Genomic DNA, 24,317 nt, shown 5'->3' with positions numbered 1-24,317 from the left:
GCCTCATGAAAACACTGCATGTGATGAAATTAGTGGATTGCATCAAAAATTGTTAATTCGATGAAAAGATTTTCATATTTCTGATTTTTGTTTGTTTTGTTTTTTGTTTTTTTCAAGATAGTGTTTCTCTGTGACAGCCCTGGCTGTCCTTGGACTCGCTTTGTAGACCAGGCTGGCTTTGAACTCACAGAGATCCACTTGCCTCTACCTCCCGAGTGCTGGGATTAAAGGCGTACACCGTCACTGCCCAGCATATTTCTGATGTTTTAAGTTTGGGAAATTTTACTATATCTAAACTTCAGTTACTTCTGTAGATGTTTAAATACAATTTTAACTTCAAGTTAGTACTTGAAGTAGTATCTTATTATTATTTGAAATGACTTTAAAATCCCCAGTAGAAAGAGTAGAATTGAACAAGCTATCATGATGATAATGATGATGATGTGTAAAGATTCTGTGATGAACTCATTATTTTGTACATTAACCAAAGAGAGAGAGAGAGAGTGAGATCAATTAACCAAAAAAACAGTAAGGGCTAAGGATATAGGGATATAATTCAGTTAGTAGACTTGTTGCCTGGCATGCATGAGATTTTTTTGTTTTGTTTTGATTTTTGTTTGTTTTAGTTTTTAAAGACAGGGCTTTTCAGTGTGACCCTGACTATCCTGGAACTCTGTAGATCAGGCTGGCCTCAAACTCAGAGAGATCTGCCTGCTTCTGCCACCCCAAGTGCCCCAAGTGCTCGGATTTAAGGTATGCCACCACTGCCCAGACTAGCATGTATGAATTTGATTCCTACTCCACACAAAACTAACTATAGTTGTAATACCAGCACTCATGGAGTGGAGTCTGGTTATCGTTGGCTACACATAGATATAGCAAGTCTGTGGCTAGCCTGGGCTCCATGAAACACTCAAAATATAAAGAATTGGAATGGTTTTAGACTTACTAAAATTTACTTGATTTTTTTTTTAAGTTCTGGTAATAGAAATAATTTTTTAACATGGCTTTTTGAGTGATTGAATCATATGGGTAAGAAGTTAATACATTCCAATCTTCTTTCCAGTTCGCAACAAAGATATGAGCTGGCCTGAGGAAATGTCCTTTATAGCAAATAGTAGCAAAATAGACAGACATAAAGGTAAGTCGGTATATTATTTTTACAGACTTATTTTGTTGTAGTTGGAGATACTTTCACTATGTCATCTAGACTGAACTTGAATACTTGAACTTGATCCTCCTGCTACCTCTGGAGAGAGGCCACCACATCTAACTTAGACAGTTTTAAACTTACTCTTTTTTGTTCTTGTTGGGTAAACTCTTTAAGGTTTTTTTTTTTCAGATTTCTTTCTAACTCTGCAATTAAATAATTTATACACTGGATATGGTGATATACTTTTGTCACCCCAACACTTGAGATAAAGCAGTGATCTAGAGCAGTCTGGGCTCAAAGTAAAAAACTCTGTCTCAAAAAATATTAATAAGGGCCAGGAAGATAGCTCAGATGGTAGAGTGCATAGGATAGGACTGTGAGGATCCAAGTTCAGAGCCCCAGCACCCATGTAAAAATTAAGTCACTGCAGTACATACCTGTAATCTCCACACTGTGGAGACAAAAATAGAAGGATTCCTGGCCAGGCGGCTCGGCCAATTAGTGAGCTCCAGGTTCAGTGGGAGACCTTGTCATAGAAAGTAAAATGGAGGAATAAACCCACATAATCTTCTGATCTTCAAATGCCCACATATACACATACAAATAATAATTCACAAATATATTTTTGTTAATTTGTTTGTTTTAAAAGACAGTGTCTTATGGGAAGTGGTTGGATGGGGATGACCAAAATACATTGTGTATGTATATAGAATTCTCAAAAATAATTCTTTTTAATTTCTGAAGTTTATATTTTACTTTATGTGTATGGGTGTTTTGAATGCAGTTATGTCTGTACACCACAGGTATGCCTGGAATCCTTAGGGTTCAGCATATTAGATCCCTGGGCTTGGGACAGTTATGAACCTCTACATGTGCTGAGAATCAAACCCAGGTCCTCTGGAAGAGCAGCAAGTGCTTTTAACTACTAAGCCATTAGGACCACCCCTCAAAGAATAAATTGTTTTCGATTTCCTTTCCTTTAAATCTAAGATCTTACTATATAACCCAGACTACATGATTTTTCCAGTACCGCCTTCCTAGAATCATAGGTGTGTACAACCATGCCCAATATAAAGTCATCTTCGGAGAATTTAATTCTGGGGTGTTTTTCTTGTTGTCGTAAACAGAGTCTCATATTGACTTCCTAATCCTCCTGCTTCTATCTCCCAAGTATTGGGGTTATGAGCATGCCTACCACAAGATACCAATAGCCACAATTAAAAACAACACTTGGCTATTTCTAGGTTACAAATGAGCAAGGATCATCATGTTTGCCCAAGAAACTCCATGAAAAACTGATGTGAATGACGTGATTAAAAAAATGTAAGGTGCTGGAGAAATGGCTAAGAGATCCTCAGTTCAATTCCCAGCAACTACATGGTGGTGTAATGAGATTTGGTGCCCTCTTCTGACCTGAAGGCATACATCCAGGCAGAATACTGTATGCATAATAAATAAATCATTTTTAAAAAGCTTTTAAACTAGGCAGGGGTGGCATACACCTTTAATCCCAACACTCGAGACCATCCTGATCTACAGAGCAAATTCCACAGCAGCCAAGGCTACGTAGAGAAGCCCTGTCTCAAAACACCAAAAAAAGAAAGAAAAAAAAACTGAAAGTAAGGTTAAAGAAAAAACCCTTACCATTAATCTCCATTTATCTGACAGGGCGATAATGGCACATGCCTTTAATTTCAGCTATCAGGAGGCAGAGGCAGGTGAATCTCTGTGAGTTTGAGGCCAGCCTGGTCTACAGAGTAAGTTCCAGGACAGCCAAGGCTACACAGAGAAACCCTGTCTCAAAAAGAAAAAAAAAAAATTTAAATTATCATGTTGGGAAGCCAGTATTGTGACGCATGCCTATAATGCCAGTACATGGAATTTTAATGCAGGAGGATTCTTAGTTTGAGGTCAACCTCTGATGCTAAGTAAGTTTCTGTCAAAAAGAGAGGGACAAGAAAAGTAACACAGTTGAAGTTGAGTACAAATGACCATTCCACAGCATGTTGTTACAGCTAGGCTCTTGTCTCATTATTTGTTGCAGTTCCCACAGAAAAGGGAGCCACAGGTCTGAGTAACCTGGGAAACACATGCTTCATGAACTCAAGCATCCAGTGTGTTAGTAACACACAACCACTGACACAGTATTTTATCTCAGGGAGACATCTTTATGAACTCAACAGGTAATACTCTTTGACCCACTGGCAATTTATTTTCTGTAGCTTTGATCTAAATCCAATATTGCTTAAATCTCCTCTCCCTTTAACGTGAAGGAAAAAATGTTATTTCATTGCCTTATCAAATATGAGTAAGGGCCAAGGGATATGTCTTTTGATAGGTAGTTTTGGGCCCACATGATTGTAAATTATGGAGAATCTATGGCAACAAATTTCCCTCTCAAACTTCTAGGACAAATCCCATTGGTATGAAAGGCCATATGGCTAAATGCTATGGCGATTTGGTGCAGGAACTTTGGAGTGGAACTCAGAAGAATGTTGCCCCATTAAAGCTTCGGGTAAGCAGACTAAAATAATATGAAAATATTATTATTCCCTAATGGTTCTTTTATCACTTTTATTGCACATTTTCTCTATTTAGCTTTCTTAATCAATTTTTAAATTATTTTACTAAGTAGCCTAAATACCAAATTTGCATAAAATCAAGTAAGTGGAAAATACTGCTTTATGTGTAGTGAACAGAGAGAAAACACTAAATAAACAGTATGTCTTTGAGACATTGTTCGTTTTATAGATTTACCAATTCCTTTGCTTGTGTGAAGAGCAAACTTTTTTGGTACTCCTTGACTGCTAGTATAGGCCACCTAATTATACCTGATAGATTTTTAGCATTGATAAGATAATTTAGTTGTAAGTTCTGATAGTTAAACACTATGCTTTTTGGCCTCTAATCTAACAGTAAAACTTAAAATAGAACAAGACCAGAATAGGCAACTAGAAGAAAACCTTTTTATACATTAGGAAATATTTCAGGATGATCAGTTGCCATTTTACTATTTCTATAAATAAAAATTTTATAAATATAAATTAAGCATCTCTGTGAATAAAGAACTGTTTGCTTTGATAGTATCTTAGAGTTCTGTTGCTGTGATGAGACATTATGACTATGGCAACTTATAAAGAAAACATTTAATTGGGGCTGGTTTACTCTTCAGAAGTTTATCTCTTATTATCATGGTGGGACATGGTGGCATATCATGATACTGGAGAGGTGGCTGAGAGTTCTACTGCTGGATAGGCAGATAGCAGGAAGAGAGAGGGACACTGGATCTGGCTTGAACTTCTGAAACTTCACATCCCACTTCCAGTGACACATTTCCTCCAACAAGGCCACACCCCCAATAGTGCCACTCTCTGTGGGCCCTTAGGGGCCATTTTCATTCAAACCACCACATGGATGGTAAACTAGGAAACGTTCTTGTCGAAATGCCTCTCCTTTTTTTTTTCACCTGAGATTAAAGTTAGAAAGAGTAAATTCTTATCCAGAATTTGTTTGCTGAAGTAGCGGAAGACCAAATATTACGCCATTTACTTTCTTTCTGATGTTTATCAATGACTGAATTATGGAACATGCTTGTTCCAAATTTTATAAGATAGGAAATAATGACTGCTACTCCTCCTTTTTATAGTGGACAATAGCAAAATATGCTCCCAGGTTTAATGGGTTCCAGCAACAAGACTCCCAAGAACTTCTGGCTTTCCTTTTGGATGGTCTTCATGAAGATCTAAACCGAGTCCACGAGAAGCCATATGTAGAACTAAAAGACAGTGATGGACGACCTGACTGGGAAGTAGCTGCAGAGGTTTGTTTGTTTTGAATGTCTTTTGTTGTTTTTAACGAGTCTTGTGTTCTATTGACTTAGCTGGACACTTTTTTTATGCCTTTTGGTGAATAAACTAGCCAGTGTATGTGCGTACAGGTAATAATAGAGGTTAGAGGTTTGTGTTGGCTGTCTTCTTAATCTATGCCCTATCTTATTTTTGAGATATGTCTCTCATTGAACATGTAGTTCACTGATTTGGCAGTCTGGCTAGCCAGCAGGCTCCAGGGATTCTCCTGTCTCTATCTCCCCAGCACTGAGTTTACAGGCATGCCCCAAGATCCTAAGTTAACATGGAGTATTTTTTGTTGGACAACGATTCCTGGGCATGTGCAGTGTTACTCTATTCGAGAAAGCTAGTTTTGACACTTGTAGCAGCTATCAGCTGCACATAGCTTCTTAATTTGGCCTTGGATTTTGTGCTCTCTTCCCCTTGTCTGGTCTAAGATGTTGTCTGGTTTAAATTAGGCAGGTCTTATGAATGCTATCACAGTTTCTGTGAATTCATATGTACATCCAGCCCTGTTGGATCTGGAAAACACTGTTTCCTTAGATTTATCTTCCACCTCTAGATCTCATTTTTCTACCCCATCTTCTCATAGATCCCTGAGCCTGGAGGCTCGGGGTGTGATAAAGACATCCTATTTAGGGATGAGTGCTCAAGAGGTTCTCACTCTATGCATGTTGTTCTGTTGTGGATCTCTGTCTTAATTCCCATCTACTTCAAGAAGAGGCTTCTCTGATGAGAGTTCAGTAAGTCACTGATCTATGGATATAGTAGTATGTTGTTAGGAGTCATTTTATTTCAATATTCATTTAGCAGAAAACTGTAGGTTTTCCCATAGGGCCTATCATCTATCTAGTCTCAAATTCTTGGCCTCATTAACTGTCAAATACAGGTTCAATCTCATGGAGCAGGTCTTATATCCAATCAAAAGGTGGTTGGTTATTCTGAAAATATTTGTGCCACTATTGCATGAATGGGTATATCTTGCAGGCAAGTCACTATTATAGTTCACAGGGTTCATAACTGAGTAAGATTGATGATTCCTTTTCTCTTCCTGTAGTGTGTATAGTGCCTTCCGGTCAGTAAAAGTGAAGCTTGTAGTTAAGAACCAGCTCAATTTCTCCATATTCAGTGACATAAATATGTGGTATATTCAGCAATAAAATCTTATGGTCAGATTGTACAGAGTAACAAAGAGCAGTGGCTTATGTTTGGGGAAGTCTATAGGATCTCTTTGGCCAACAATTCAAAATGATGTAACCCATTCCTGGATCTACAGGTTTTATTTGGTAGTATATAGTGTGTAGTGGGTCTTTATGTAGCTCTGACTGTCCTGCAACTTTCTGTGTTGACCAGGCTGGTCTCAAACTCACAGAGATCTGCTTGCTCTGCCTCCAGAGTGCCAGAATTAAAGATGTACACCAGCTATGCCTTCCTTGGTTTTAAGTTTCTTATAAAGCAGTAAATACGATGTTCTTACCACAATTATATGTGGCACCATTTAAATTTGAATAAGAGTATATTCTGTGGTTATTTAAACCCAATATACTTAACCAGTAATTTTAGATTGTATTGAAAGGTTTATCTTTTAAATTTGAAAATAAAATTTTGTTTTTCCTTAATAGGCCTGGGACAACCATCTAAGGAGAAATAGATCAATCGTTGTGGACTTGTTCCATGGTCAGCTAAGATCCCAAGTCAAATGCAAGACATGTGGCCATATAAGTGTCCGATTCGACCCTTTCAATTTTTTGTCTTTACCACTTCCGATGGACAGTTATATGCATTTAGAAATAACAGGTAGGTCACAGAGTTCTGAAAAACCAATTCATTTTTTTTATTTTCCAGCCTGAATTTAGTTGTTTGCAATGAGTTCTCCTAAATATGAGTAGTCAGCATGCTATAATCAAGCACTCCACATTAAAGCACAATTTCAGATTCCAAAGGTTTAGAGCATGGGCCTGTTTTTGAGCTCATTGATGCTTTTCTTAATTCCAGTCATAGCAGAAACTCTGAAAAGCTTGTAAAGCCAATCAGACTTCTTTATCAGATGAATATTAAAAAAAAATTCTTGATTTTAGTCAGTATTATTCCTAGGTTTTACTTTAGCATTTACAAAAAAAAAATCTAGGCTAAAATATTTGCTATTTGCAAGTCAGATATATCTTTTGTGTTTTGTAAGACTTTCCTTTTAACCTGCATTTTACTAATAAAAAGTTTTTGTTTTATTTACTAGTAATTAAATTAGATGGTACTACCCCAATACGATACGGACTAAGACTGAATATGGATGAAAAGTACACAGGTTTAAAAAAGCAGCTGAGTGATCTCTGTGGACTTAAATCAGAACAAATCCTTCTTGCAGAAGTAAATAGTTCCAACATAAAGGTAATATTAGTTGTTCTTTCTAGGAAATATGATTCTATTCTTCAAAGATAGGTTTCTCAGTGATTTCAGTTATTATGTTAATGCCTTACGATTATATTGCTGAGCTCCCACAGTCTACATCACCCTCAGCACCACTATCTTCCAAGCCCCTACTTGAATGACCCATTAAATCCTGCTTAAAGCATTCAACTGCTTTCCTAATCCAAAATTCACATTCTGCCAACAAACAGTGTGGTCAGGCCCATCACAGCAATATCCCGCTTCTGGAACCAGCTTCTGTCTTAGTCAGTGTGTTGCTGTGAAGAGACACCATGGCCAAGGCATCTCTTATAAAGAAAGCATTGAGTTGAGGCTTATTTACAGTTTTAGAGGGTTAGTCCACTATCATCATAGCAGGGAACAGGGTGGCACACAAGCAGATATGTTGCTGGAGAAGTTCTAAATCCTAATCAGCAGGCAGCAGGAAGAAAGAATGACAGTGGGCCTGACTTGGACTTTTAAAACTACAAAACCCACCCCCAGTGACACACTTCTTCCAACAAGGCCACACCTTCTAATTCTTATCAAGTAATACCACTCCTTAATGACTAAATGTTGCAGGGAGGCTGCTCGTTGGTTCCTGGTGGCTCAGCCCCTGAAATAATCACACAGAAACTATATTAATTAAATCACTGCTTGTCCCTTTAGCTCTAGCTTCTTATTGGCTAAGTCTTACATATTAAATTAACCCATTCCTATTATTCTGTGTATCCCCATGAGGCTGTGGTTTACTGGGTAAAGTTCTGGCATCTGTCTCTGGCGGGGCTACATGGCTTCTCTTTGACTCCACCTTCCTTCTCTCAGCATTCAGTTTAGTTTTCCCCACCTAGTTCTGTTCTACCCCGTCAGACCTAGCCAGTTTCTTTATTAACCAATGGTACTCATATCATACGAGGGGGGGAGAAATCACACATCACCTCCCCTTTTCTCTTTAAATAAAAAAGGAAGGTTTATAACAAAACAGGTATCAAGCAAGAATTATAGTTACAACATTTATATCTACTTTATCTTTTATCATAACTAAGGAAAACTATAATAACTATTCTTCAACTCCATCAAAGACTTAGGAGAATATAATATTACCTAAGTAAACAGTAAGTACATTGTAAACAACTTCCAAAACTCTAGAATTGGCAGAGACATCTTGCTGTCTGGACAGTCACCCAAAGTTCTGTCATTTTGGGTCATCCATATTCAGCCTACTGACCCATAGTATCTGGCAGACTTTTTCATGAAGCTGAAAATTTCAAAAACAGGTCTGCATATATTGGCAGTTTGTCAGTCACTTTCTTCTGTATCCTGCAGAATGTCTGACAGTCTCTTTCATGAAGCAGGAACCCTAAAGGACAGTCTCACCTTTAGGCAAGTTGAACAGTCATTTCTCTGTGGTTCCTGCATATCCAGTTCACACAGCATACCATCAAGCAGTCTAGGCAAGAACAGTTTCTTGCCCAAATGGCTAACAAACTCCATAGGGAGCCTCTTCAATGCCCATCATCTTCTTGAAGTAATTGGTGCTGCCAGGAGATGTGCCTCATGTCATGAAAATTCCAAAATTTAAACATTTTAAATGCCATATTCTATAGTCTTTGAAAGGTTTGAAGAATGCCTATCCATCTGAAATACATATCTGTCCATCTAGAAAATCTAACATGACTACAAGCTTGACTATTATAGATGACTCTCTATTTACCTATACTTCTTAATTATATATTACATTAATGAGCTACACAATCACAATACCTTAATCAAGAGCAGAAATATATATACACAGTATAGCAAAATTGACCTTAAATTTGTAACAATAAACCAAGATCCATACCAATGCAAATTATTCATATCTATATCATATCCCCCTTTAAATGTAAACAAATATTTATAAACAATATTTGGGAATATGTGCATAGTTTTCTCCAAACTGCTTCTTGCTGTTTATTGGGCTAAATAATTTTTTTTTGTTGTTGTTTTTTTTTTTTTTTTTTCGAGACAAGGTTTCTCTGTGGTTTTGGAGCCTGTCCTGGAACTAGCTCTTGTAGACCAGGCTGGTCTCGAACTCACAGAGATCCGCCTGCCTCTGCCTCCCGAGTGCTGGGATTAAAGGCGTGCGCCACCACCGCCCGGCTTAAATAATTTTTTGAGTGGTGTTCAAGGTGACCTTTCAGGGGTGTTTGGTCCATCAAACCACATTAGTCTGGAAATAATCCACAGGTTCTCATTCTCTGTGGAAACAAAAGAAGAACCTCTTTTCCAAAGAAACATATCCTTATACACAAATTCTAAAGTCAAGATACCTTTATAATATACAGGCTGATTTAGCTTAGCAGCCCATACAATGAAATGTCTCTCTGTTCTTATCTCCTTCACAGTCAACAAATTTAAAGAAGGGGCCGGGCACTTTTAATCCCAGCACTCAGGAAGCAGAGGCAGATGGATGTCTTGTGAGTTCGAGGCCAGCCTGGTCTACAAGAGCTAGTTCCAGGACAGGCTCCAAAGCTACAGAGAAGCCCTGTCTTAAAAAAAGAAAAATTAAAGAAAACACAATAATATACATAATCTAGACAACTGTCTATATTCTTATTCCTTCCTCTCCCAAGCCTACATACATTTATCCAACACTGTGACCCATTTAGAGGTGGGGGGGGGGGGGGAGGCTCGGCATTTCTTTTTTAAATTTTTTATTTATTGATATTGGTTCCAGGAGATCTGACACCTTCATACCAATGCATATAAAATAAAGTTAAATAAATTATAAAAAAGAGAGAGAGAAGGAAAAACCACCATCCTCATACCTCATCCCTCTAATCGTCTGTGATTACTGATTCCCGCCCTCTGAACAAAGCCCATCTAAGTTGACATTTTTGTTATTGTTGTTTCCTTTCACTCTGTGTAGCCTTGGCTGACCTTCATCTTACTCTGTGCACCAGGCTGGCCTTGAACTCAGAGATTTGACTGTCTCTTCTGGAAGGTGTGTGCCACCACACCCAGGCCGCATTGATTTTTTTTTTCTTATATAAAATGTAAAGAAATCTGTTGGGGTTTACAGTTTGGATAGTTGAGACAGAATGTAAAAGTCTGTCACTCGCAGCATATGTCCTTTCCATGGACAGGGATAAGGGTTTTTTGTTTTGTTTTGTTTTTTTTGGTTTGTTTTTTTTGTTTTTTTCAAGACAGGGTTTCTCTGTGGTTTTGGAGCCTGTCCTGGAACTAGCTCTGTAGACCAGGCTGGTCTTGAACTCACAGAGATCCGCCTGCTTCTGCCTCCCAAGTGCTGGGATTAAAGGCGTGCGCCACCACTGCCCGGCTAAGGGTTTTCTTTAGCAGGGGGTGAATTGTAAGTTTATCCAACATTCATCTTTAGTTGGTCAAGGAAGATTGTTTTACTGGTGTGGTGGTGTACACCTTTAATCCCAGCAGGGGTAGAAGCTGGCAGATCTCTGTGTGCTCAAGGTCATCTTGGTCGACAATGTGAGTTCCCAGACAGCCAGACAGAATTATGTAGTGAAACCTTGTCTTAAAAAAATAAATAAAAAATAAAATTTCTCTACATCACAGGTAATTTTTCTGTTTTATTTAAAACCTGTTTTTTCTTTATTCTTTTTGTAGACCTTCCCTCAGGACAACCAAAAAGTTCGACTCTCAGTGAGTGGATTTTTGTGTGCATTTGAAATCCCTGTTCTTGCATCTCCAGTCTCAGCGTGTAGTCCAATACAAACAGGTAACCTAGACCACCTCCTCGGGATCTCAGTGTTAAACTTTGGTGTAGGGCCTTCAGAATAACTCAGCTTGATAAAGGGACTTGCAATGATCTAAGCCTGATGACCTGACATGGTGGAAGGAGAGAACTGACTCCCGCAAATTGTTCTCTGACTTGCACATGCATGCTGAAACATGTGCTTGCACACACATATGTGTACAGATACATAAATGTAATAAATTTGGTCTAAGAGGTTTTTATATATATTGTTTGTTTTGTTTTCTGAGACAGTCGGGGCTACACAAAGAAGTCCTGACTGTCCTGGAATTCTCTTTGTAGACCAGGCTGAATTTGAATCATAGAGATCTAAGTGCTGGGACTAAAATCACAACAGAGGCCGGGCGGTGGTGGCGCATGCCTTTAATCCCAGCACTTGGGAGGCAGAGGCAGGCGGATCTCTGTGAGTTCGAGACCAGCCTGGTCTACAAGAGCTAGTTCCAGGACAGGCTCCAAAGCCACAGAGAAACCCTGTCTCGAAAAACCAAAAAAAAAAAAAAAAAAAAAAAATCACAACAGAAACCTTTTGACTTAGAGCTTTTTTGTTACACTAAAAAGAATTTCTTGTTTTTATTGTGCTATACATTTTTCTCCTCTCCCCTCCCTTCCTCCCCTGTCCCCTAAAAAATTGTTTGAGCCCAGCAGAAACCGTTGACTGGAGATTTTTGTAAGAATTCTAATAATCATTTAACTCCGGTTTTTCTTGATGAGGTACCTAAAATTCAGAACCAGTAAATAAACAAGCTAAGTAATTCTTAGTTCATAAACATACCATGAACATTCATAACCCCTTATCTTTTCATAATGGTAAGACAGTATGAAAAGAACTTACTACATGTTTGTGTTATGAGTTCCCCAGAAACTACCAGCAATCTGAGTTCATATGCAGAAGGAAAGAGCCGTTAATTTCAAGCTTGAGCCTGGGCTCTCCCATCCTCTCCAACACAGCGGCTGAATCAGGGAGAGCACTGAGCTCAGCTATGACAGGGTTTTTAAGGAGTAAAGGATGGGGAAGGGGAAGGGAATTCTGAATTCAGATGGGGGTTGAATTCCTGAGTGAGGTGACAAAAGTCTTACCAAACAGGGATTGGTACTGGCATTGCTGTAAGGAAATTAGCAACCTATGTACAAGTTAGGTAAGCTATTCCTAATGTTCTGGAGCATCTAGTACTTGTCTCAATTCCCTCAATTCTGCTCTGTGGCTTTCCTGGTTATTGTATCGCTGAGGCCTATTGTCAGCATTGTTAGTTTGTAGCCTGTCATGACTGCACTGATGTTAAGTTAGGCCTTTTCAACTACCAGAAAATAAACACAATAATTTTAGTAAATAAGAATGTGTCTGGTTATCACACAGGCTTTAATATGGTTGGACACTTAGTCTTTTGGGCTTCATATACTTTGTTCTTTTAGTGAGGTGCTAAGTATCTAAGATCTTAGACATGCTAGGACTGTGCTATACTTCTTGATAGCATGTTGTGTAAGAGTATTTTCCTGAGGAGTTGCCACATACACATGTCTACTAACCCCAAAAAAGTAAAACCATGAGATTAAAAGTAATGACTGCACCAAAGTCCAGTTTGGTAAACCAATGAGTTTGTATTGGAGCTACTAACAGAGGTGGGTGAGGGATTACTAACGGGTATAGAAGAGGGATTACTAACAGGGGTATAGGAGAGGGATTACTAACAGGGGTATAGGAGAGGGATTACTAACAGGGGTATAGGAGAGGGATTACTAACAGGGGTATAGGAGAGGGATTACTAACAGGAATATAGGAGAGGGATTACTAACAGAAGCAGAGATGATTCAAAAGAGCTGTTGCATCACCAAAGACCTCCCTAGCTCTAGTGAAGACTCAAGAAATCTGTATCCCTGGAGCACTCTGCACAGCTTGAGGCAGCTCCCACAGTCTAAGAAATCTCTACCTAACAGTTTAGCTAGCTGTTCTCAGTCTCCTTCCTCACACTTATTTACTTTTTCTATAAAGCAGAGGCCTTCAAGAATCTTGCAATTTTCCACTTTGTCAGACATGTGGCATTTTGTTGGTTGCCTGATCTCTTGAGCCTCCCCCTTTCCTCTTGGGAAAATATTTCAGTTGGGAGGAAAAATGATATACAACATAGCCTTTGGGTTTTGACACAATTTTGCACTGTGTATCTCAGATTTGACCTGATCTCACTGTTTAATCCTAGACATCCTCAAACTCACAATCCTCCTACCTCTGGCTTCCAAGTGCTGCAAGTACAAGTGTAAGCCATTATTCCCAGGGATTCTTCCTTGACAAATTACTATTAGGTTAATTCTCCTCCTATAACAGACTTCATAGGAAGTGAAGCTCCTAACTGCATGTAATAGTTATGCTGATCATGAGTTAGTAGATGATCTCATGTTCTTTATTTAGAATGTCACTATTTGGTGGGACTTTGCAGTGATGGAAACTAGCATCTCTGTACTTCAGTACAGTATCTGTCACTGGCATGGGCTATTGATCTCTTGAAATGTAGCTATTTAGACTAAGCCTTAGTCACTAAGAGTGCATTTTTATCTTTGTTTTCATTTAAAAATTAACAGTTGGCTTAAGGTCACATTGAATAGACTATTTTGAGAATAATTTTAGAGAAGAAGAAAATGAATGGTAGAGACGTTTGTGTACCACGTGATACTCATGGAGCTGCTCCAGAAGCACTACGTAATAGTTACCACACTTCTCTCCCTTATCCTTTAGTCATGAGTTACAAAACTAAATTCTAGACTTTAAATTTACCAATAAATTTAGAATTGTTTCTTGGTCTGTGAGTTATCCCTGTCCTGAATTGGGAAAGTCTGCACTGTCAAGTGTTCAAAACACTCATAAAACTTGAGAAAAGAACAAAGATGATGGTGATACAGGGTTATGATATGTGCACATCTCTGAATTTACAGATTGCTCCTCTTCTCCATCTACAAATGGACTGTTCACCCTGACTACCAATGGGGATCTCCCTCGACCTATATTCATCCCCAATGGAATGCCAAATACAGTTGTGCCATGTGGAACTGAGAAGAATGTCACAAATGGAATGGTGAATGGTCATATGCCACCTCTTTCTGATGATCCCGTTACAGGCTACATCATTGCAGTCCATCGAAAAATGGTTAGTTAAATGTTGGGCAAATTACTATTGGTCCTGCCAGCTGTCATTGGTGAAATGCAGCCATTTTGTCTTTTCCACATCTTTCTTAAATGTACTCTCATTATATCATATATGCTTATGTGTTAGAACCAGGATTCTGTGTCATATATGTCTGCCGTTATATAAAATGACATCCTTACCGAATGTTAAGAGGAACAGAATGATAGTTGCACACCTGTAATCCCAGATCTGGAGAGGCTGAAATATTATTGTCATTGTATGTTTTTCTGGAAGACACAAGAATCTTCTTTGACAAAGTTTTTTGTAATTCCTCCCTTGCTAAACTAGCTCTTTCCATTGAAGGCTTTTTAATTTTTTCCTAATTAAAAAAAAAAATGGGGGTGGGACTGGAGAGATGATTCATTGGTTAAGAGTACTGGCATTTCATGACCTATTTTAACTCTAGTTCCAGGAGACCCAGTGTCCTCTTCTGGCCTCCATGGGTATTGCATGCATGTGATATACATATATACATGCAGGAAAAACATACATACACGTAAAATAAAATAAAATAAAATAAAATAAAATAAGGTGTGGAAGAAGGAGATGGCTTGGAGGCTTGCAAGCATGAGGACAAGTTGGACTTTGGATTCCCAGAACCTGTGTAAATGCCAGGTGGGGGTCTTGGCCAACTGGTCAAGCTCAACATTTCAGCTCAAAAGACAGAGACAGGAAATCCCCAGGGCAAACTGTATTGCAAATTCCAGATTTAATTAAGAGAACCTGCCTCAGTGAACAGGTTTAAGAATGATCAAGGATATTGGGCTATGGTGGTGCATGCCTTTAATCCCAGCATTTGAGAGACAGAGACAGGCAGGTCTACAGAGCTAGTTAGAGGATAGCCAAAGCTACATAGAGAAACCCTGTCTCAAAAAATATAAACAAAAAAAAGAGTGATCAAGGATGATTTTCCAACATCAACCTTGGGCCTGCACATGTACTCACACACATATGAAAAAAAAGAAAAAAATTTGAAAACTGATCAGTAAGTGATTGGGGCATAGTGGGGACTCAGAAAAGGAGAATGAACAGTTAGGCTAGCAATTGAACAACCTGTATTGTGGTTCTAATCCTGCTACTAAGTAGCCATTTGAGCCCTTTGAGCTTTGTTATCATCATTTTATAAAATAAAAGAATTGGACTGGTGCATGCATTTAAATCCAGTACTCAGGAGGCAGAGGCACGTAGATATCAGTTGTTGCGTTTGAGACCAGTCTGGTCTACATGGCACATTTCAGACCAGCCATGACTAGAGACTTTGTCTCAAAAAAATAAAAATAAAATAAATACAATTTCTTTTTTTGGTTTGGTTTTTTGGCTTTTCTTTTTCTTTTCTTTTTTTCTTTTTTTCCTTTTTTTATTGGCTTTGGTCTTTTTGAGATGGTTTCTCTATGTAATAGCCCTGGCTCTTCTAGAACTCACTTTGTAGACCAAGCTGGTCTCAAACTCTCTGAAATCTTAGTGCTGGGATTAAAGGCATGTACCACTACCGCTGGGTGATAGGTAATTTCTTTTTCTTTCTTTTTTTTTTTTTTTTTTTGCATTTTACTTATTTGGTTTTTTGAGACAGGTTTTCTCTGTAGCTTTGGGGCCTATCCTGGAACTAGATCTGTAGACCAGGCTGGCTTCGGACTTACAGAGATCACCTGCCTCTGCCTCCCAGGTGCTGGGATAAAAGGTGTGCACCACCACTACCCTGCTTGATAGGTAATTTCTTAGAGCCACTAGTTATCCCTGCCACTGTTCATAATTCACTCTGGATCTAGGGGTATTATTTAGTCGTCATAGAGTATTTGCCTAGAGTGAAAAAGAACTAGTCCAGGGTTTAATCTCTAGCACCGAGTGGGGTGGAGGAGAAAGAAAAAGAGAAATAATCAAATAATCACCCCCGGCTCTCAAATTCTCATTTATTATGTTTGTTGGCTAAAATGTACTACCCTGCTCATATAAAAAGAAAATAAAAGTCATTGAGTCATTGGTACCTAGCTGTAATCTTAGCACTTAAGTTGCTGAAACAGGATGACCTTGAGTTCCAGGTCTACATAGTAAGACTCTGCTTCCAAAAAAAAAAAAAAAAAAAAAAACCGACAGGAGCTGGAGAGAATGGCTCAGCAGTTAAAAGCACTGGTTGATCTTCCAGAGAACCAAGGTTCTATTCCCTGCTCCCACATGGCAATTCAAAACTGTCTATAACTTCTGTTCCAGGGAACTTAGTAACCTCATATAGATCTATATGCAGACAAAATACCAATGAACATAAATAAATTATATATTGTAAACGATGTTTAAAGGGAAATCAGAAAGGAAGGGAAAGTAAAAAGAAATGAGCTTTGTGAAGAAACAAATTAGTGTGTTTAACAAAATAAGTACATTGATTAATTCTATAACAAGAGAAAATGTAATTAGAGGTGAAGTACTATGTTAATTTCCAAGGACTTCTGTAACAAATTATAATAAACTGTGACTTAACAGAAATTCCTTTATAATCTAGGAACCAAAAGTCTGAACTTAAGATACCAACAGAGTTGTCTCTCCAAAGGAGGACTCTAGGGGACTCTCTCTCAGCTCCTTTCCCTTCTGGTCTGAGCATCCCTTAGCTTGTGCCTACATAACTGCATTTCCTGCCTGTTCATCTGAACTTTCCCTTCTGTCTCTCCCTTTCTCTTACAAAGATTCTTTCCACTTGGTTTCTTATGTCATGTGATTTCATATTAAAGACCTCCGTCTTGGGGCTGGAGAGACGATTTAATCAGCAGTTAAACCATGTTTGCTGTTCTTCCAAAAGACCAGAGTTTGGTATTAGCACCCATGTCAGTGGCTCATAACCTCTTATAAATCCAGCTGCAGGGTATTCAGTACCTGGCCTCTACTGGTAACTGAAAATATGTGGCATACATATACACACAAGTAAAAATCATATGAACTCTTTCTTAAAAATGAGTGAAAGAATTTAGGGAGGCAGGAAGACTCTCAATTACATTAGCAAAAGCTCTTTGCCCTGTAAGATTGAATTTACCAGTTACAGAATTTAGACATAAATAGGTCTTGGTGGCAGGTAGTTCCTAGTCACCTCTATAAATACTTTAATCCATCACATTTTTTAAATTGTGTATTCAAAAACTCTTTTCAATACAAACAAGCTTTAGAAATCATAGAGGAGGTATCTATATAGAAAACAATACTGTTGGGAGTTTGGTTTTTTTTAAAACAAAAATATTAGCACTGGAGAAATTGCTCAGTGATTAAGACTACCTGCCACTCTTCCAGAAGACTCAGGTTTAATTCCCAGCACCCACAGACGATTCGTAACCATCCAGATCTAGGATATGCAACCCCATCTTCTGGTACCAGGCACAAATGTGGTGCCCAGACATACCTGTAGGCAAAATACCCATAACATAGTATTTTTGAATTTTTAAGAACAAAAGGGCTGAAATTAGATTAATCTTGACACTTGGGAGGCAGGAGCACATAAAACTGGAGGCCTGCTTGATCTACAGAGCAATTTCCAGAACCAACTAGGGCGATACAGAGAAACCCTGTCTTGAAAAACAAAACAGAAAGGGGGGGGGTGTCTGGGTGGAGAGGTGACTCAGTGGTTAAAAGAGCTGACTGCTCTTCCAGAGGACCTGAGTTTGATTCATACCATCCCCATAGTAGGTCACAACTGTCTGCAATTCTAATCCCAAAGGATCTGATACCCTGTCTGACCTCTACAGTCACCAGCCCACATGTGGTGCACACACATACATGCAGACAAAATACCCATACTAATTAATTAATGGATAAATGAAATGTTAAACAACTTAAAATCATAGGATCAGTCAGATGGTTCAGTGAATGAAGGTGCTTGCCATGCAAGCCAAGTGACCTAGTTCATCTCAGAACCACAGAAAGTGGAAAGGGTGGACCTTTCCACTTTTGACAAGGCTGTTAAGAGCACATTTGTTAATTGACAAGGCTGTTCAGAGCACATTTGTTAATTGACAAGGCTGTTCAGAGCACATTTGTTAATTGACATGGTTGTTAAGAGCACATTTTGGGGGCTAGAGAGATGACTCAGAGGTTAAGAGCATTGCTGCTCTTCCAGAGATTCTGAGGTGAGGTGAGGTTTTGTTATCCCTGGAGAGTGGGTTGGAATAGACCAAGCTTCCTGGGACTGCTAGGATACATCCTAGGGGGGCCCAGTCATCTAGGTGACCAGTGGGGACTACATTCCCCACCAACAATGGTAGATATTTCCCTCTTGGAAGAACCTAGTCTCAACTCCCATTGATTGCTAGAATGTATGTTCAGTTGCCAGGAAGAGGGCAGACAGCCCAGAGGCAAGGCTTGTACCTTCTCATCACTCTGTGAGGTTAAAGAAATAGAAGGGAAGAGAAAAAGAGTACATTTTGTTCCTGCAGAGGACCTGAGTTTATTTCCTAGCATAGAAGGTGGCTAACAGGCACCTATAACTTAAGCTCCAAGGTATCCCATGCCCTTTTGGGACTCCAAGAGGCACCTGTTCTCATGTGCAGAAACTCACATAGATAAATATACATTAAAAAATTTTTAAAGTCATGAAAGTGGGGAGCTGAAGAGATGATTAGTGGTTAAGAGTGTATATTGCTCTTCCAGAGGACCTGAGTTCAATTTCCAGTACCCATGCCAGACAGTGTGCAACTGCTTATAGCTCCTACTCTAGGAGATCTGACACCTTTGGCCTCTTGTCACCTGCACATATGTGGTGTGTGCATGCACACACACACACACACACACACACAACTCAAATGTTAAGTAATAAAAGTAAAAGGACAGATCCAGCTCTATAGAGTTGTCCTAACCTCCATGCACACCCACGTATACCATGACACACCCCCACACAAGTATGTACACATACAATAGTAATTAAAAATAAAAAGGGGCTGGAGAGATGGGTCAGAGATTAAGAGCACTGGCTGCTCTTCCAGAGGATCCAGATTCAGTTCCCAGCACCCACATGGCAGTTCGCAACTGTCAGTAACTCCAGTTGCAGGGAATCTGACATCTTCACAGACATGTATGCAGGCAAAACACCAATGAACATAAAATAAAAATAAGTTTAAATCAATAAATAAATAAATAAAAAGATGAAATAATAGATCAAGTTCTTGGATGAAAAGAGAATATTTAAAGATGTCAGTTCTGCAAACTTACTCAGATATTTGATGCACAATCCCAATAAAAATGCTAAATCTGTCAGGCATTGGTGGTACAAACCTTAATCCCAGCACTTGGTAGAAAGAGACAGGCAGATCTCTGTGAGTTTGAGGCCAGCCTGATCTATAGAGTAAGTTCCAGGACAGGCCCCAAAGCTACAGAGAAACCCTGTCTCAAACTCCCTCCCACCCCCCAAAAAAAGCTAAATATGTATATGCATTCTTTTTCTAACTTTTTCCATTGTATTTTATGTATGGTATTTTGCCTATATGTATTTGCACCGTGTGCATGGAGCGCCCAAAAAGGGCGTTGTCTCCCCAGTGTGTGTGCATTCTTGTGTGTATATGACTTTATAAACCAATTCTGGCATTTGGAAAATAAAAAGCACAAAAAGGAGCTGAAAAGATGGTAGTAACTAATTTGAAAATGAATATTAATGCATGTTAATTGGCAGCCTATCTTGTCTGCTCTCTTCTCTTGTTTGTGCATATAGATGAGAACAGAACTGTATTTCCTGTCATCTCAGAAGAATCGCCCCAGTCTCTTTGGAATGCCACTGATTGTTCCTTGTACTGTGCATACCCGGAAAAAAGATCTCTATGATGCAGTTTGGATTCAAGTATCTCGATTGGCCAGCCCTCTCCCACCTCAAGAAGCTAGTAACCATGCACAGGATTGGTAAGTTCTGAGGATAAGCCAAGTCCTGTTAATAACTCCTATGAATATGTTGTAATATAGAAGAACTATTTTATATATCAACGAACTATTCTGGTATCTAATTTTTTTTTTTTTAGGGAGAGTCATTTTCTTTCTGTATGTATGTATACATACAATATTCTGTCTGTGTGTGTGTCTGCAGGCCAGAAGAGGGCACCAGACCTCATTACAGATAGTTGTGAGCCACCATGTGTTGCCGGGAATTGAACTCAGAACCTTTGGAAGAACAGGCAATGCTCTTAACCACTGAGCCATCTCTCCAGCCCCTCTAATGATTTTTTTAACATTTGTTTGTTTGTTTGTTTGTTTTTCGAGACAGAGTTTCTCTGTGTAGTCCTGACTGTACTGGAACTCACTCTGTAGCCCAGGCTGGCCTCAAACTCATAGAAATCCACCTGCCTCTGCCTCCCAAGTGCTAGGATTAAAAATGTGCACCACTGCCACCTTTATTTTTTTTTTTCATTCTTTACTCTTGCCTAAATCCCACCTAAAAATGCTTTAAGTAATGTCTTTGTCTTCTCTTGTTGCAAAAGTATGACTTCACCAGGAAATTTGTATCATCTCAGTCCTCTGAAATTTAGAATGGAAGTGTAAGTATACATATCTAGATATGAACTCTGAAAAAGACTCATGCATAACGGTTCAGTTGGATTGTGTGCATACTGTGCCTTCTCAAAAGGAAGTAATTTCAAAAACCTAGGTAGAGGTAGCAAACATTTTTTCTGTTTTCTTTGCATGCCTTCTACTGTTCTATGATCATCTAAATGATCATTGAGATTTTCTGTCTTCTATCGCAGTTGACTTGCAGCTCATTTTCTTGCTATTGTGGCAATGAAAAGTAACTTCTGTGATAACAGTAAAAAAAAGTTACGTTCCTTATGTTAGAGGGTCTTTTGATGATTAAGAGGTTAGAGTAAGTCTTAAACCTATAAATAATTCATAAGCAAATTAGCTAATGGATGTGTGGTTTTAGTAGAAGTGATATTTGGGTAGTATTAAATTTAAATTAAAGGACTGCTGAGTAAGAACTTTCCCCTGGATTTGCTACTGAACTGGGTATGGATTTTGAGAAAAAAGGATAGGTTTCCAATATGAGCGGTGGTTTGTGGATGATCATATTCTTTTGTGAAATGAGAAACTCAAGAAGGAACAGGTTTTGGTAAGAATTACAGAAATCAAGTTAAATTTAAGACACCTGTTGTGTATGTGGGACGTGGATTTGAATGTCCTTTGTTGGAGATGCAGGTGTCACCAACAAATAGATATTTAAAGTCCAAAGGTGAGGGACTATTACTTAAGAGAGGAAATGTTAGATAGAAGAATGTCCAAGACATAATTTCTAATGCATTTCAACATCAGAGGTTCAGAAAGGAAGGAAAAGAAGCAGCCAGTAATGTCTGACCAATTAAGACTGAATGATCACACGCCTTTAATGCCAGCACTTGGAAAGCAAAGGCAAAAGGATCTCTGTGAATTCCCTCGTCTACAGAATGAGTTTCAGGAAAGCCAAGACTACACAGAGAAACCCTGCCACAAACAAACAAAGGAATGAATGGTTAATCAAAAGAAAATGACCAGGGGGTTTGGAAGGAAGGGTAGGGGAAACTGGTTGGAATGTTTAAAAAAAACAAAAGGAAATGATTGTTTAAAATCAGAGAGACTGAATAAGGAGTAAACATGGCCCACTGAACAAGAGTAAGAACCACTGACCCAAACTTTTTTTTCTTTTTTTAAGATTTATTTATACAGTATCCTGCCTGCAGGCCAGAAGAGGGCACCAGATCTCATAGGTGCTTGTGAGCCACCACGTGGTTTCTGGGAATTGAACTCAGGACTTCTGGAAAGCAGTTAGCACCCTTAACCGCTGAGCCACCTCTCCAGCCTGACCCAAATTGTTTGTTTTTTTTTTTTTTTTTTTTTTTGGTTTTTTGAGACAGGGTTTCTCTGTGGCTTTGGAGCCTGTCCTGGAACTAGCTCTTGTAGACCAGGCTGGTCTCGAACTCACAGAGATCCGCCTGCCTCTGCCTCCCGAGTGCCGGGATTAAAGGCATGCGCCACCATCGCCCGGCTACCTTGTTTCTTACTTAAGTAAAGATTAATAGATTTTGTTAAACTTTGGAGAACTCAAAACGCACAATTGGGGGCTGGAGAGATGGCTCATAGTTTAAGAGTACTGGCTGCTCTTCCTGAGATCCTGAGTTCATTTCCCAGCAACTACATGGTGACTCACAATCATCTATACTGAGATCTAGTGCCCTCTTCTGGAGTGCAAGCATACATACAGGCAGAACATTGTATACATAATAAATAATCTTTAAAAAACAGGCACAATTGTTCTCAGCTTTATAGTTAATTTTAAAGATAATGTATAGTTCTAAGAAGTCAAGATACGAAAAGGGGTACTATACCTGGAGATGTAAGCTGACGTAGTTCTAAGAAGTTAAGGTATGAAAAGGGGTACTACTACACCTGGAAATCTAAGCAGGCAGTAAGTCCCAGGACAGCTGGGCTACACAGAGAAAATCTTGTTTCGAAACAACAACAACAACAAAAATGTTAATTATAAATGGGTGGGTTGAGGTTGTAACTCAGTTAGGAGAGGGCTTGCCTACCCTACGAAAGGCCCAGGATTGATGCCACAGTATTACCTAAACCAGGTGTGAAGGTACACACCCGTATTCTCAGCACTGGCGAGATATGTGCAGGAGGACCACAAGTTCAGAGTCATCCTCAGCCGCATTGTGAGTGTGAGACCAGCCTAGGCTACATGTGACTCTGTTTCAAAAAAAGACGACCAGCCGGGCGGTGGTGGCGCACGCCTTTAATCCCAGCACTCGGGAGGCAGAGGCAGGCGGATCTCTGTGAGTTCGAGACCAGCCTGGTCTACAGAGCTAGTTCCAGGACAGGCTCCAAAACCACAGAGAAACCCTGTCTCGAAAAACCAAAAAAAAAAAACAAAAAAAGACGACCTGTGGCAGTCTAGTTTATACTCAATCTTGTGACCAGATTCACGTGATCCAGCCTGGCCGGTTCAAGACTGTGTTTGAGGAATAAGGATGAGCAGCATGGAACTGTAACATGGGCACACTGCTGTGGAAAGTGAACCTTAGGAGCTCTCAAACCAGACATGCTTCTTAGACTTTGTGTGTTTTCTTCTTCCAGTGATGACAGCATGGGCTATCAATATCCATTCACCCTCCGAGTTGTTCAGAAAGATGGAAATTCCTGTGCCTGGTGCCCATGGTATAGGTAAAATTGTCTTCTATAAAACCAGTCTCAGTAGGCTCCGTTTCAAACATAGTACTTTTGTATAAGATTTCTCTATTTAGGGGCTGGAGAGATGGCTCAGTGATTAAGAGCACTGACTGCTCTTCCAGAGGTCCTGAGTTCAATTCCCAGCAACCACATGGTGGCTCACAGCCATCTATAATGAGACTTGGCGCCCACTTCCGGCATGTGGGAACACATGGAAGGAATGCTGCACACATAATAAATAAGTAAATAAATAAATAAATCTTTAAAAAGAAAAGATTTCTCTATTTAGAATGTAATTGTGAACAGTGAGAAGATTGAGATAAACTTGTGAATTGTCCATCTCTTCTTTGTAAACTCCAAACTATAAATTTGCTTTCCAAATGTGTGATTTTACAGATTTCACTCTATCCCAAATTAATAACCAAGGCTAAACATTTTTATTCTAAATTTTCTTTTAATTTTCTTTTCTTTCTTTTTTTTATCCTTGTTTTAGGTTTTTTTTTTTTTTTTTTTTTTTTTTTTTGGTTTTTCGAGACAGGGTTTCTCTGTGGTTTTGGAGCCTGTCCTGGAACTAGCTCTTGTAGACCAGGCTGGTCTCGAACTCACAGAGATCCGCCTGCCTCTGCCTCCCGAGTGCTGGGATTAAAGGCGTGCGCCACCACCGCCCGGCCCTTGTTTTAGTTTTTATTTCATGTACATTGGTGTGATGGTGTCAGATCCCCTGGAACTGGAGTCATAGACAGTTGTGAGCTAGCTGCCATATAGGTTCTTGGGATTGTACCTGGGTCTTCTGGGAGAGCAGCCAGTGCTCTCAT

At 39.2% G+C, this 24,317-nt stretch overlaps 1 protein-coding gene across 1 annotated transcript in view; it reads left to right on the top strand.

The window, feature by feature from the left end:
- Window positions 1–24,317, top strand: part of Usp32 (ubiquitin specific peptidase 32) — a 137,735-nt gene that overhangs the window by 96,609 nt on the left and 16,809 nt on the right. Inside the window, exons 19-28 of the mRNA XM_057774344.1 lie at window positions 1,067–1,141; window positions 3,198–3,336; window positions 3,563–3,668; window positions 4,800–4,973; window positions 6,624–6,798; window positions 7,235–7,386; window positions 11,029–11,140; window positions 14,099–14,310; window positions 20,024–20,208; window positions 23,410–23,496. Coding sequence (XP_057630327.1) covers window positions 1,067–1,141; window positions 3,198–3,336; window positions 3,563–3,668; window positions 4,800–4,973; window positions 6,624–6,798; window positions 7,235–7,386; window positions 11,029–11,140; window positions 14,099–14,310; window positions 20,024–20,208; window positions 23,410–23,496 — 1,417 coding nt within the window. The remainder of the gene's footprint in view (window positions 1–1,066; window positions 1,142–3,197; window positions 3,337–3,562; window positions 3,669–4,799; window positions 4,974–6,623; window positions 6,799–7,234; window positions 7,387–11,028; window positions 11,141–14,098; window positions 14,311–20,023; window positions 20,209–23,409; window positions 23,497–24,317) is intronic.

The sequence above is a fragment of the Chionomys nivalis genome, chromosome 7, assembly GCF_950005125.1.
Source record: "Chionomys nivalis chromosome 7, mChiNiv1.1, whole genome shotgun sequence".
Lineage (NCBI taxonomy): Eukaryota > Metazoa > Chordata > Mammalia > Rodentia > Cricetidae > Chionomys > Chionomys nivalis.
This window is presented reverse-complemented; position numbering and strand designations above follow the sequence as displayed.